We start from the raw sequence: 15,494 nt of genomic DNA, 5'->3' as shown, positions 1-15,494 counted from the left end.
CAAAGCGCCTACCATCGAAAAGACGTTGGACACCACCTGTCTGCGCAGCCCCTACAGCAGTGCTTCTGTGAGCGGACAGAGCCTTCGGGACCTCATCCGGGAGATCGTGCGAGAGGAGCTCCCCCGATTGCTGCCATCATCATAATAACTCCAGCTGGCGACTCTCGCGGACGTCTTCCGTGAAATCCAGCAGGCCCTGGCCGTTCCTAAAGCGACAGCTGCGACGGTTTCAGAACAAGTTGCAACAGCGATGAACTACGCTGCTGCATTACCTCGGCCTGCGCTTCAACGTAACATTCCTGGCCCTCGTGCCCTCGTCACTAACCTCCTGTTCCCGAAAGCCGCCACTTGGCCCCCGCCCGTCAAGCCTACTAACGATATGCAAGCCCCAGGAAATGCGACGCCTGAAGGACGCCTAATAACTGACCACTATATTTCCACTGCGGTGAGGCCGGCTACATCCTACGCAACTGCCCTTATAGACGTATTACCCTAGCGGCTTCGCCATCGACGCTCCATGACCCTCTCCTGGAGAGCGACCACAAGAAACCGACGACTTCCTGAGGAGTGGAGAGCACAAATTAAAAGTCGTCTGTCATGCTCATGCTTGCCGTTCAGGCCCCGCTTTGGGTCGCCAGGCCAGAGCTTCAGGCAAGGAAGGTTCCCAGGGACGCGCAGGGGAACTGAATAAAGCAACCATTTGAAGTGAGGTAGCTCAACGGTGAAAAGACGAAGATCCTCCGCCGCCGACGACGACTAACGATGACGCAGCCATTTCACCGCCGCTTCACATGACGAAATTAGCGACAACACGACCAGATTGCAAGCCGACACCGCCGTCCAGCAAAGTAACAACGATATGCCCCGACCATGACCTGAAGAAACGACAGAACCGAGATCAGACACCAAGGGCAAGTACAAAGGGAGGACGCGAACAAGCGACCGTGAGATTTCTGTAGACGGTCGCCGATTCACTGCCCTAGTAGACACCGGAGCTGACTATTCAGTCATTATTGGGCCGTTAGCCTCCCTGCTCACAGAAATTTACGACCGCTAGGGATGACCCGCTCATTCGCACAGCAGGTGGTAACTGATTTCTCCATCGAGATTGTATCGACGTCATGGTACACCGAATGCCAGGGGGAAAAGAGCACCGCTTTATATGAGCAACGCGTATTTATACAGATGGCTTGGACAGCAGCGTATCGGCTGTTGCGTATCAGTTGTACATTTTGAGGCCGCACTGCGCATGCTGTCCCTGACGCATACGATACATCTTCCTTCTTTTGGGAAGAAAACTAAAAACAACAACAAAGCAAAGTTGCAAGCACGACATGGGCTCAGTGCACAAAAGAATAACTTAAGACATTTGCTGAAAGTCTCTGCCGTATTCCAAGCGTCGCGGGGGTGCACGTTGTCTCTGCGATCGTCTTAACCCCGGAGCGCTTGACACTGCATCACCATCAGATGTCACTGGTCGCGGCTGATGCTGCGGCGTGCTGTCCTCAATGGTGTCATCGCTGTCGTCGTCAAGTTCACTCAGAAAGTTTTCTTTCGTAGACATGAGATGTTTTCGATTGCGACGCAGAAGTCTGCCGTCTTCTGTTAGAACATTGTAGGACCTCGGTTCAGCACAGCGCTGCACGACCTTTGCTTTTTTGTCCCAGACAACTTTCTTCACGCGCACAACGTCACCTTGTCTCAGGGGTGGTAGGAGTTGCCGGTCTCTCTTACTCTGGCGATGCTTGGCAATATGCAAACTGGGACCTTCTTGAGTGTCTGGTAGCGTTGTTCGTAGCTTTCTGGCCTGAAGAATCTCTGCGGGTGCCGCAGCACCTTCCAGTGGGGTTGTCCTGTAAGCGAGCAAACCAAGCCAGAAATCTTGATTGGCTTCATCAGTTTTCTTTAATATTCGCTTCACCACCTGTACCCCCTTTTCTGCCAGGCCATTCGACTGTGGGTATCTAGGGCTAGAAGTAATGTGCTGGAAATCATATTCTCTTGCAAATGCAGCGAACTGGTAGCTTGAAAAAGGGGGTCCGTTGTCTGAGCATACCTCCATTGGTATGCCATATCTAGCGAAAATAGCGCTTGTTGCTTGAATGACAGTCCTGGCCGATGTATCCTGAAGTAATTCCACCTCCGGAAAGCTTGAGAGCGCATCGTAAACACAAAGATAAGGTCTACCCCCATAGTAAAAAATGTCGATTCCAACTCGGTACCACGCTTGCGTGGGCACAGAGCGCATCTGCAGCGGCTCACGCGGCTGGCTGTATGCATATTTCCGGCAGACTGCGCATTTCTGGACAAAGGCTTCAATGGCACTATTCATGCCTGGCCAGAATATCGCTTCCCGGGCTCTGGATTTGCATTTGCTTATACCCAAGTGGCCTTGGTGAATTTTTTCCAGAATTTCGTGCTTCATGCTAGTGGGAATCACCACTTTGGAGCCCTTTAACAAAACGCCCTGAACCTGCGAGAGCTCGCCAGTAAATGGCTTCAGCTGACCTTCAACCGGTGTACCTTCTCTCAGACTTTTGAGTACACTGCACAGATATTCATCTTTGTTTGTCTCGGCGACCAGTCGAGTTAAAGTTCTATGGCTCACGCGAGACGAAACTACACTCACGGCGTGTACTTCTGCATCTTGGCTGTCGATGTCGGTCTTGTCACAGTTGAGTGAAGCCCGGGACAGCATATCGGCCAGGAAGAGGTGCTTTCCTGGAACAAAAACAATCTTGATATCGTAACGAAGCAGTCGCAGAAAGAAGCGTTGCAGCCTTGGCGGCATGTCACCAATCGCTTTTTGAGATATCGCTATCAAAGGTTGATGATCGGTTTCCACGATAATGTGACGACCGTATGTGAAATGATTGAACCTTTCACAACCGTACACAATCGCCATGGCTTCTTTTTCTATCTGCGAGTATCGCTGCTGGGCTTCCGTCAGAGCTTTAGACGCGTATGCGACCGGCTTCCACTCATTATCGTGAAGCTGTAATAATGCAGCACCTAAGCCGTTTTGTGATGCATCGCATGAAATTTTAGTTTCTTTTGCAGGGTCGAAAAGCGATAGGAGTGGTTGTTTGCTCATGCTGTCGCAAAGCTGGTTCCACTCTTTGGCGTGGTTCGCCGTCCATTCAAACACAGTGCCCTGCTTTAGCAAACCTCGTAGTAGTGCTGTCCTGCGCGCCAACGATGGCAGAAATTTGCTGAAGTAGTTTGCTACGCCGAGCATTCTTTGCACTGCTTGTTTGTCCTTCGGCTCAGGCATTTGCGTCATGCATTGTATCAATGAGTGGCTAGGTCTTACTCCCTCACTGCTGATTGTGTCACCTAGGAATTCTATTTCTGTCACGCCAACTGTGCATTTGGTCGGGTTGAAAGTCAAGCCAGCTCGTTCTGCCGCTTCTAGCGCTAGCCTCAGCCGGTCATTGTGCTCTTTCATCGATTTGCCCCAGACTAATACGTCGTCAACATATACTCTAACACCTTGTAGTCCATCGAAGATTTCATTCAGAATCTTTTGGAAAACCTCTGAAGCAGATGAAATCCCAAAAGGTAACCTAAGAAAACGGTACCGCCCGAAAGGCGTTGCAAATGTGCACAGTTTTGACGTTTCCTCGTCCAAGGGTATCTGGTGGAATCCGGCGTTCGCATCGAGGCGCGAAAAAACAGTTGCCCCGGCCAGCTCCGCCTCTATGTCTTCTCGCGTTGGCATCTGGTAATGTTCTCTTTTAATACATTCATTAATCTTCCTGGGGTCCATGCATACCCGAAGTTTTCCATCCTTTTTTCGTACTATCACAAGAGGGCTTACCCAGTCAGTGGGCTCCGACACCTTGGAAATGATTCCACCCTGTTGCATGCGTCGCAGCTCTTCCCGTAGTGGCTCCCGCAAGGCTAGTGGAACTCGTCGCGCTGGCTGCACTACCGGCACGGCGTCATCGCGGAGTACCATATGGTATCGACGCTCAACGCAACCCGTGCCGCTGAACAGATGACGGAATTCGTCTACCACTGTTTGTGTTGAATCTTGAGACACGGCTGCACCTGCCGCGAAAGGAGTCTAAGGCGTTCGCAGGCTTGAAGGCCTAGTATCGCTTGCCCTTTGCGCACAATGAAAAACTGTAGAACGGCGTTGTGACCATTAAGCTTTACTTCCGTAGTGATCGTGCCAAAGTGTTGAATTTCGCTTCCGCCGAAGGACCGCAATGTCGCGCAACTGGGCTTCAGCGGTGGTTTTGGCAGCATCTTGTTTAGGACACTGAGGGGAAGAATATTGGCTTGTGAACCGGTGTCAACTTTCATGCACACCGACAAGTTGCCAACTTGTGCTTGAGCAAGCCAATCGCGCTCACGGACAGTGTTTCTGACAGCCACGTTGAGTACATCGAACTCTTCCTCGGAACCAGTGAGCTCACTTATTTGCTGCTTTGCTTTACAGCAGACCGCAAAGTGGTTTTTCCGCTGGCACTTACGACAAGTACGACCAAAAGCAGGGCAGCTCCGCGGTGCGTGCGTTCGTGCGCAGCTTTGGCAGATATAGGCCTGCTGCCTTTTACGATGGGTAGAGCTCGTTTTGTGGACTGGGTCGACCTGATGATGGTCTTGTTCCCATATTTCCTTATGCGCCGCGGCTGCTTCGGCAGCCTTGCAGATCTGTTCTGCTTTCTGGAGGGTGAGCTTGTTATCTCTCAATAACTTCTCGCGTATCTTGTCGTCAGTTATACCAAAAACAATTTGGTCTCTGATCACTGAATCGAGTAACCCAGCAAAGTTACAAAGTCGTGCTTGAGTCTTCAAATCTCTCAAAAAGTGCTCGAATGGCTCGCCAGGTTCCTGCACTCGCCTCCTGAATAAGTAGCGCTCATATACTTCATTGCTCTGGGCTGCGCAATACTCGTCAAACTTTTTGATTACCGTCGCGTAGTCACTGCTGCTTTCATCTTCCGAAAAAGTAAAGGTGTTAAATACCTCAATTGCTTCTTCACCTGCGGTAGTCAGCAGTAGCGCTGTTTTCGTTGGCTCTGGTCGAGGCTTTGCTGTTTCTGTCGCCGTCAGGAAAAGCTGGAACTTCTGCTTGAACAGCTGCCAATTCTTTGCGATGTCCCCTTTCAGGTGAAGTGCGTCCGGTGGCCTTAAGAAATCCATTTCGTGGCTTATTTTTTCGGTCTGCTCGTCGGCGTTAGCCACTTCTGACACCATGTATCGACGTCATGGTACACCGAATGCCAGGGGGAAAAGAGCACCGCTTTATTTGAGCAACGCGTATTTATACAGATGGCTTGGACAGCAGCGTATCGGCTGTTGCGTATCAGTTGTACATTTTGAGGCCGCACTGCGCATGCTGTCCCTGACGCATACGATACAGAGACGATGCACTGCGTGAGTAACCGTAAATGGGCGTACTTTACCCACTAGCTTTGTGGTCGTGCAGCAGTGTTCCCGCGCCGTGATTTTAGACATGGACTTCCTAGATGAACATGGGGTTATCATCGACCTGCAATCCAAGCACATTAAGCTTCCTGCAGACAAAGCCATACCTGCTACGATGACTTCGGCTCAATACGTCGCTCTAAACGCCTTCGACGGAGGATTGACAGCGTGGCCCCGGTCAAGCGTCGTAGTCTGCGTGGGTAGTGCAGACATCGAAACCGTTGAAATCATCGTCGAAGAAAAAATCCAATTGATCTTAGAAAGAGGTGTCGTCATCGCAAGAGGCATCGCGAAATTCTGGAGAGGACAAGCTCAGGCGCTGGTAACAAACTTCACCAAAGAAACACGGCATCTTAAATAAGAGAGGATAATCGCTTTCTTCGACAAATTAGCAGACCTTCAAGATGTATTCGCCCTCCACGACCAACCCCTGGAAGACGAACCTGACCAATTTTGTCGGCCCACATTTGTCATCAACCCGGCATTACCCACAGCAGAATTGACCGAATTCGCGTCTGCTTAAAAGCTACAGTGAGTGCTTCCCGTCATCATAGAAAGTACGACAAACCAAACTGGCCACGCACCGCATTATAACAGACGAACACGGCCGAACTCTACGCCAAAGCTCCTATCGTGTATCATGGCGAGAACGCCTAGCCATCCTCGAGAAAGTCGATGAAACGCTTTTTGACGACGTTATTCAGCCATCATAGAGCCCCTGTGCGGCGCCAATTGTTCTGATGGAGGTGAAAGATGGGACCCTTTGTTTCTGCGTAGATTACCGCCACCTAAACAGCATAACGAAGAAGAATGTTTACCCCTTCCTCGCCTCGACGATACACTCGATCGGCTCTGCAGTGCGAGGTACTTCTCATCGATGGACCTGAAAAGCGGCTATCGCAAATTGCGGTCAACGAAAGAGATAGCGTGAAGACCGCATTCTTCCCACCTGATGACCTTTCTGAGTTCAAGCTGATGTAATTTATTTATTTGATTATTTATTATTTTCATGGTACCCCGTAGGACCAGAGGCATTACAGAGCGGGAGTGGGAAAAATACAAAAATACATAAATTTGGAAATACAGCACACAGTCAAATTTATATAGCTTCTGAGAATACAATACTAGATAAAGCTTCGATGAACATCTCGTAATTAATAATGATGGAAATATCTGTTGGAAGGTGATTCCAGTCATGTGAGGTACGTGTCACGAGGACTGAAAAAAAAAGGCATCTGCTCCACACAGCGTCGTTTGAACGAGTAATGGACACTGAGCTGGCGTGCTTGAAGTGGCAGATTTGTCTGGTATACTTGAGAAAGTCGTTGCCTTCTCTTCTAGCTTTGAAGAGCCCCTAAAAAGGCTTCCGTCAGTGCTAGAAGCTATCAACTTATCAGGGCTAACTTTGAAAGCAGAGAAAGGCCACTTTGCCTACGAGGAACTGCAGTTCATGAGTCATATTGTTAGCAAGGATGGTGTCCGCCCTGACCCTGAAAAAACGACTGCGATCGTGCACTTTCCATTGCCCACCAACAAGAACGCCGTGCACATTCTTCGGGCTGTGCGCTTATCATTGACCATTTATCAGGAACTTTTCGCACATTGCCGAGCCGTTGACGCAGCTTACAAAGAGCGGCGTAGCTTTTAGATGGAGCACCGCAAGAAGCAGCTTTCACCGAAATTAAGCGCCGCCTACAATCTTCCTGTCCTGGGCCATTTTGATGAAAACGCCGAGACCGAAATTCACACCGACGGAAGCAGTTTGGGCCTAAGCGCTGCTCTTTTTCAGAAGAGTGCTGGACAGGATAAAGTTATTGCCTGCCATAGCCGTTCCCTGTGAAAAGCTGAATCCAATTACTCAACGACGGAGAAAGATTTTCTTGTCACCATTTGGGCTAAATAAAAATTTTGCCCATATTTGTACGGACAACTATTCAGTCTTGTGGGCGATCATCATGCTCTCTGCTGGCTCGCCAATTTAAAAGATCCCTCCGGCGCGTTGCGCGATGGTGACTGCGTCTTCAAGAATTCGATATCACAGGTCCGGCTGCTGTCACTCCAACGCCGACTCCTTGTCCCGAGCCCCCAATCTTCTCCTTCTGCCTTAATAAATGACACATACCCACGAAGGGGGATGGTCAGGGGTTCAGTGTGGACTGCCAAATTCCTATATATACATAATTAGTGCATTAAATTAATCATCAACTAAACGAAAACCTAAGATTTAAAATCCCAAAATTGATATAAAGGATAAAAATTACAAGGGTTCAACGCTGCTCAACCAAATATTAAGCGAAATCATTAGCTGCGGATGACCGAGCGTTCTTCTCTTTTTCTTCTTCCTCAGCCCACATATAAAGCCCCCCTTTAACCAAGCCGTATGGACGTGCTTTAGTGGCCTATAGGTGTAACCTGAATACCAGGGTCCTGGTAGGCTGATTCTGACATACCCGTCCCATGTGAAACGAGAGGCTGAAGCTGGCAGCTCCTGCCAACCCACAACCTAGTGTCACGTGGGGTGTGACGTCACAGCGTCACCTGGGTAAGTCGTACGTAGCTACCGCCGCCCTAAGCTGAAGGCTCGAAACCTAGAGTAGTATTGCTTTCGCAGTAAAAATACGGAGCAAAAAATTTTGAAGTTTGTAAATTTGAAATACAATTAGCAAGGAAATCTGTAGCTGTATGTGGTTATGTAAATGATGCGACACCAAAATAAGACGACGAAGACGCCTTTTTAGGACCGGTAAGCGCCAGCAGTTTCTCAGAACAACAGCGATCAGACGCTCAGCTGAAAGCGTTTAGCCGATTACTTAGAAAGAAAGACGTACCACTTCCCCTCCCGCTGAGTTCAAGCCTCAGCTGTCCTCCTTCGTGTTAGAAAATGACGTCCTTGTGAATAACTTTGCATCAAACAGGACCTCACACGTTCTTGTGCCTATAAACCTCAGAGACAAAATTCTACAATCGTGTCCCGATGAGCCAACAGCAGGACATCTCGGCCTTGCAAGCACATTGCACTGAATCCGGGAGAAGTATTATTTTCCATGATTAGCTGCCGATGTCACCCACTACTTCAAAACGCGCCGTGAGTGCCAGCGATGCAGGGCACCTCCGCCGAGATCTGCTGGTCCACCGCACCCGATACCAAGCCCAACTAAGCCGTTTCAAAAAATAGGAATGGACCTCCTCGGACCCTTCCCAGCTTCATCGACGGGAAACAGGTTCATCGTCGTGGCTACTGAAAACATCACCCGTTACGCCAAGTAAAAGCCCTGCCTAATGATTCTGCAGTGGAAGTCGCCAAGTTTTATTGCGAAAGCAATACAACTCTAGGTTTCGAGCCTTCGCATAGCGCGGCGTTAGCCACTTCTTACACACGCGACGCTGTGACGTCACACCCTACGTGCACTAGGGTGAGACTTGGGCTACCAACTCAAGCGGTCGGCGTAGCCAACTCCATCTAGCCTAAGAGAAGGCCAGCACAAGTCCCCCTTTCCACTAGTCCTACGTCACGACAGTAAAATCTGGGGATAGATTGGCGGCGCCGACCGCAAGCGTATGTAAGCAGGGCGATCTGGAATGAATAGGCCTGAGTGTGTTTTTTCAGCTTTTTTGTGTTCCTAATACGTGCTGCATAGACGCTTGCGAGCAAGGTTTCTACAATGTCTGGGTGGTGTTGTGCGCTAAGCTGTCTCTCTAACTATGCCAATGGATCCAAAGCGCAAGTGTACAAGTTTCCGTCGGACTCGGCTCAAAATGCTGAGTGGACAAGGCTGTGACCTGGAAAAACTTATTACTGATGAAGTGCACTGCGGTAAAAAAGCATTCTTGTTTGCTTCCTAATACTCGCGCTGCTATGCACCACTATTTGATTGAGCACAGTGTATTAAAGCGCTGGCGTGCCCATATCGAGCACATAATTTGGACAGCACAGCCACTAATAATCAAGTAGCATTCGCCCTGTTTTGAGTGCGGAACAAAATTGTTTCGGAACCTAAATTATTTCCTTATGGAAAGAATTTTATTTTGCTAGTAGCCATGTGATCGTAGTTGCCGTAGTAAACGACTGGTTTAAAGCCGAGTTAGCTGCTCGCTGCGTTAATATACTCATGGCAATCGCTGCTCCCATCTTAGGCAGCTTTTATCTTTACGCTACAGCTTTGTGACCAGCACTTCCGTTAAAGCAACCTCATATTCACGACAAGCTACACAGAGTGTCACCAAGGTCACCGTTCTTAGTAATATCTCTGCCCACCGTCCTCATCTTTATCTATCCATCTAACAATAAATGTGCTCTCAGATGAATTTTGTGCCTGTCTTAATGTTCATTCAAGTAATTCTGAATCACGGTGAAAATTTCCTCACAACTTCATTTCAGCCATTGAAACAAATGCGAGGTGGATTGTGTCAAACTTCTCATATAGTTCAAAAGACTGGCGATAATAGATAACATAGGTAACATAAGTATAACCCACTTCATCGCTAGCACTAAGAATTTCAACTAGTAGCTCCAGAGCAGCGTTGAATAAAAAAAAAGCAACCATGTAGGGCGAAGCTGACGTTCACTATAATCTCACTACGATGAAGTCACATAAGCTTGAACATGCCTTGTAGTAGTCTAGCTGGTGCAGGCGTAGCGCGGCGGTAAGCACGTCTTACCCACGTGGCGCTGTGACGTCACACCCCACGTGACACAAAAGCGAGAGATGGGCTCCCTACTCAAGCGGTCGGAGTGGCGTGGTCGGAGCCGCGGCTCAGTTGGCAGGAGCTGCAAACTTGGGTCTCTCGGTTCACATGGGACATTTTATGTAAGAATCAGCCTGCTAGGACCCTGGAAGTCACGTTACCCCTATATGCCACTAAGACACGTTCATGCGGCTTGGTTAATGCGGGGCTTTATATGGAGGCTGCGGAAGAATAAAAAGAGAAGAGCGCTTGGTCACCCGCCGCTAATGCTTTCGTTCAATATTTGGATCAGCAGCGTTGAACTCTTGTAATTGTTCGTCGACCAAAATCTCCTCCAACACGGCGCCCCGGAATTACTCGTCACAGACAGGGGAACAGCATTTACAGCAGAGCTCACTCAAGCCATCCTCAAGTACATCCAGACAAGTTACCAAAAGATGACCGCCGACCACTCGCAGACAAACGTCCTTACAGAACGTCTCAATAAAACTATTACGGACATGCTTGCTATGTACGTCGACGCTGAACACAATACCTGGGACGCCATCTTGCCATACGTGATTTTTGCGTATAACACGGCTATCCAGGAGATGGCCAGGGTGACCCCGTTCCAGCTTCTGTATGGCAGGAATCCAACGACCACGCTCGATGCAAAACTGCCTCATTTACCAGACGAGGGAAACTTGGACGTCGCCGCCTACTTTCAGCGTGCAGAGGAAGCTCAACGACTTGCATGGCTGCGCATTAAAGACCAACAAAGCACCGATGCCCGACGATACAACTCGCGACGCCGCCACGCAGAGTACAAGCCCGGAGACCAAGTATGGGTAAGGACACCAATTCGCCGTCGAGGACTAAGTGATAAGTTGTTGCTTCGATACCTTGGGCCGTAGAAAATCATTCCCGACGGTACGACCTCATCACAACGGCGACACGCAGGCTATAAATCGTACATATTGTACGACTGAAGCCATAATACGTGCGTTAAAGAATCTGTGGTGTTTAAACTTTGTAATGTTTATGTTTAAGTAGTTTTGTTTTGGAACAACGAGGCCATGTTTTTTTAATGGGGGAGTCATGCCGCGAAGCCTTAAAAACTGTATTTGTTGTTTTTTTAGCAGCCGCCGGCATGCGGCCTTATAACTGTGATTCAGGGACGCATATCAATTCTATATTCTTTGTTTGTTAATGATCGATGTCGCTAGACTCACCTTTATAAGTGTCTTTGTCGCGCTATATGCGTCGCAATCTGTATCGAAGATTACGGCCACTCGCGTATGCTTCTACAATGTTCCAGCTTGTGCTAGTAACATTTTGCGACGTTATCTAGATTGATCTGATCCGCCTTTAAATTGAGCGTGGACATCTGCGACCGGCATTCTTAGGCTATCGCCGCTACCGAATTGCTTAGTTCCTTTGCGGGCACAAGTTACCCCAATAAAGAGTTTCTTCCCCGAACTGCAGGACCGTTCTAGAGCATATCATCCATAGCTAAGTCATTAACTACCTCGAAGATCATAACATTATTTTCAAATATCAGCACGGTTTTCGCAAGGGTTTTTCCTGTGACACTCAACTAGCTGGCTTTGTTAATGACTTACAATCATCACTTAACTCAGACTTTCAGGTCGACGCAGTTTTTCTGGATTTTGCAAAGGCATTCGATCGGGGCCCTCGTCACAGACTTTTACTAAAACTAGCACAGCTTAACATCCACCCTAATGTGCTCGCCTGGATTAGGGACTTTCTTCTAGATCTCATTGTGCCTCAGTTAATAATTTTAACTCTTCTTTGACTTATGTGACATCTGGTGTACCTCAAGGAAGCGTGCTTGGTCCTTTGCTTTTTCTAATCTATATTAATGATTTACCTGCCTGTGTAACATTTAGAGTTCATCTTTTCGCAGATGGTTGCGTAATTTACCGTAACATTATTAATGACGGTGAGCGCCAATTCCTACAATCTGACCTGAATGCAGAAAGCTCATGGTGCTCATCCTGGTTAATGACTTCAAACGTTTCTAAAACTAAATAGATTTCTTTCACCCGTCGTACCGCTCGCATTTCAACCACTTACATGCTCAATGACAATGCTGTTGAACTAACAAACACAAATACCTTGGCGTGCACCTTCTCTTTGATCTAACATGACATCACCATATCGACCTCACCCTAGCTGCTGCTAACCGTTCACTTGGTCTTCTTAAACGTACTCTCAAACACGCTCCTATCCCAAGCAGCACATGACGACGGTCCAACGTTGGGCCTGAGCTGGCAAACGTCGGTCCTGTGAAGGCCCCGCGTTGCCTATGTACTCCCAGCCTCGGCTAATCCATCTTTAGAAGTTGGCGTCATTGGACCAATGTCTCGGATGTTTTCCCAGCCTTGGCTCAGCCACTTTTAGAGGATGGCACTATTGGACCAGTTTCTCGAATGTGTTCCCAACCTTGGATTAGCCACTTTTAAGAGATGGCATTATTGGACCAGTTTCTCGAATGTGTTCCCAGCCTTGGTTTAGCCACTTTTAGAAGATGGTATTATTGGACCAATTTATCCGATGTATCCCCTATCTTAGCACTGCCATTTTTAGAAGATGGCAATAATGGACCAGTTTCTCGGACATTCTCCCTGCCTTGGATCTGCCATTCTTTGAAGTTGGCAATAACGGACAAGTTTTTCAAAATTTTTCCCTGCACTGACTGTGCCATTTTTGGACGACGGCAGTATACTAGACAATTAATTTTCTACAATCGCTTTCCGAAGTAGGCCGCGCCGCGTTAAAACGTTTGCTACAGAGGAACATCGCTTGCTGCGTCGTTCGACTTTTTCTTACTCTGCGAGATCGACGCGATATTATTTTGCATGGCGTACATGAGCTCGCAGCTTGTGGGATATATACATGTATATCTTCTGCGTTAACTGCAGTAATAATCCATAAAAAAGGATACCTCGATCCGTATACCCATTCGATTCTCGGCAAAAGCAGGCGGACGTCAACACAAGGTAATGCAGCTGAAGTAACGTATGTCCATTTGTTACCTATCTAATCGCTTGCTATAGCGCGTATACCTGACGCCCAGTCTTCGAGACTCTCGTGGAGCTGCTGAAAAGAGTTGTGTACGGCGCGCATTGCTGTCACTTATACGCGCGCGCTGGCTGTAGGCGAAGCTACGTATGTGTACCAGCAGGTACACGCATCACATTCGCGAGCCGTTCAAAATAAAGTGTCATCTCGATCTGCTGCACCGATCGCCGAAGACTGAGCGCCGGCACAACACAAAAAGTTGTGATCTGTGTATGAAACTTCTTTGCTACTTCTTTACGTGCACGCCAAATCTCCTAGAGGCGTTTGGCGATGACCAGCAGGTGGTGGTGGAAAACATATCTGATACAAATACAAGAGCTGACCATGAGCAGGCCGTCGAGGAATGTCGAGGCGAAGACGCGCTGCATCGCAATGCATGCGATTGTATACAGCAGGTAGCGCGAATGATCGATCTGTTTCCATACGAAGCAGTTTCTCTGGCGAAATTTTCGCGTACAGCAAGCAGCTTAAACCCCTGTAGGTTCAACGTAGCGCGAGTCGATCGAGTGGCGCCCCTCAGCCGTCGTCGCACTTCGGTAAATCCCCATATAAATAGCCAGAAATAAATACTACAGTTCAACGCTGCTGTCCAGCGACTTGTGTGAAGCAGTGTATACAAACGGAAGACACGCTGGTTTTCACGCACGCGCGCAGCACAAACTGACAATTTATTGGTGGCACACTCGAACTTCGAATAGGACACCAATCGCCGCATTTCGGGCAGTGTGTAGACACAAGAAAAACAGTCGCTAAAGTTACCCACCACGCGGCTCACATTTGAGCAGTTGTGTCAACTTGGTTTGTCCTATAGTTACTACCAATAGTAGATCGAAGCACATATGTGCAGCATCGTATCTGTCGTACCAAACCTATGCGAAAATCTCAGTTGATATGTCAGATATGCCGAACTTAAAATACTGACGTACCCGGGGTAAATCTTTAGGCTGGTGCGACGCATTTTTAGTTACAGCACCTAAATACAGCCGTAACTGAAAAAAAACGCATCAGGTCCTTGCGATGTACCTGTATCCATAGCCCCTTTAACAGTTTTTTTTTTAAGTGAAAATGCGCAAAGTTTCTTCGGAGGCATGCGAGTGCCCCCTTTTGATTGTCTCCTATTCGTCCTTTAAAGCAATGTGCAGTCATGCAATTATTGAAGTGACTGTGACATGAGACTGCTCAGCAGTAACAGAAGCATATTTAGCGTGCAGGTTTGATAGAACTTCGCCTTACTGGCTATATTTCATTTTCAACAAATTCAGTCAGATATATGTCTGCAAATTAATTGCCTCCACAACTGATCTTTTGGTTCAAATTTAAATAACGAGGTACAGAAACAAGTTATAGAAGCAACTCGATTATACCGTTAGATTTGCTGTTTGGTCATGCACTTGGATATCACCAACGCTTTTGTCAGTACTTCTATGACATTAGCAAAACTGCACAAGAACACATATACATGGCAGAACTTCGGTGCCAAGACGACATAAGACAGATCGAATTTAGGAAGCAGTAAGTGATACAGCATTACATAATGTGCACTAATTGCTCCTTGATACAACAGCTGAACATGTACTTATACAAGAAAGGAGACATTAGCTTATGACAAAAGGGCCATTTGTTCAACCTAAACCAGCTACACCAGTGTAGGAAATGTCAGATACCTATAATGTATTTTTGCTGCACTGGTGCAGCAGGTGTAGATTAAAAAAAAATGGCCCTAAAATGACACCAAATGAAGTGTCCATTCCGCCACACTTTAGTAGCACTTGCAAGAGCTAACTTTTCTCTTCATCCTCCAGAATGTGCTACATCTTCCTTGCTATCATCTAATGCTTACATCTGCTCTTGAAGACGAGTAAGGATGGAAGTTCTATATTATTTAGAGTAGCTAACTTCCCACTGCATAATCAAAAGGAAAAAGTGTCTATAGATGTGTCATTTATTGCTGACACGTTGCAATGCTCATAACACGATTGAGATTCGTGATGGCACAATTACACAAAATGAAACATCCACAAGTAATTAAGCATTTCCATTGTTTTCTGCTAGCATTGAAGTTACATAAATGCATTTACTTAAACAACATCATTTCAAAAGTGGCAGGATGAGCTTGAACACAAATTTGAATGCCAGGCGACTTCCACCAACATGTACAGCTGAGGAAAGAAAAATATAAACCTTGCTTTGGCATTCACATGCTTGTTCCTTTCATGTGCAAGGAGAAAAGCAAACCAGAACCTGTAATATGCACCTGACAAATAATGTTTTCAGAGTAATAGATC

The 15,494-nt window shown here is 47.5% G+C and overlaps 1 protein-coding gene across 1 annotated transcript; it reads right to left on the bottom strand.

Annotated features, from left to right (window-relative positions):
• Positions 1 to 1,176: 1,176 nt before the first annotated feature.
• LOC146171502 (uncharacterized) lies at positions 1,177 to 5,366 on the bottom strand. The gene is made up of 3 exons (XM_084586484.1): positions 4,978 to 5,366; positions 2,630 to 2,721; positions 1,177 to 1,853 (listed from the first exon to the last, which is right to left on the bottom strand). The coding sequence occupies exons 1-3, from the start codon at positions 5,206 to 5,208 to the stop codon at positions 1,361 to 1,363; spliced, it is 816 nt and encodes a 271-aa protein (XP_084442610.1). The 5' UTR covers positions 5,209 to 5,366; the 3' UTR covers positions 1,177 to 1,360.
• Positions 5,367 to 15,494: the final 10,128 nt, after the last annotated feature.

Source organism: Amblyomma maculatum, unplaced genomic scaffold (genome assembly GCF_055883805.1).
Source record: "Amblyomma maculatum isolate TAMU_Amacu unplaced genomic scaffold, ASM5588380v1 scaffold_20, whole genome shotgun sequence".
Taxonomy (NCBI): domain Eukaryota; kingdom Metazoa; phylum Arthropoda; class Arachnida; order Ixodida; family Ixodidae; genus Amblyomma; species Amblyomma maculatum.
This window is presented reverse-complemented; position numbering and strand designations above follow the sequence as displayed.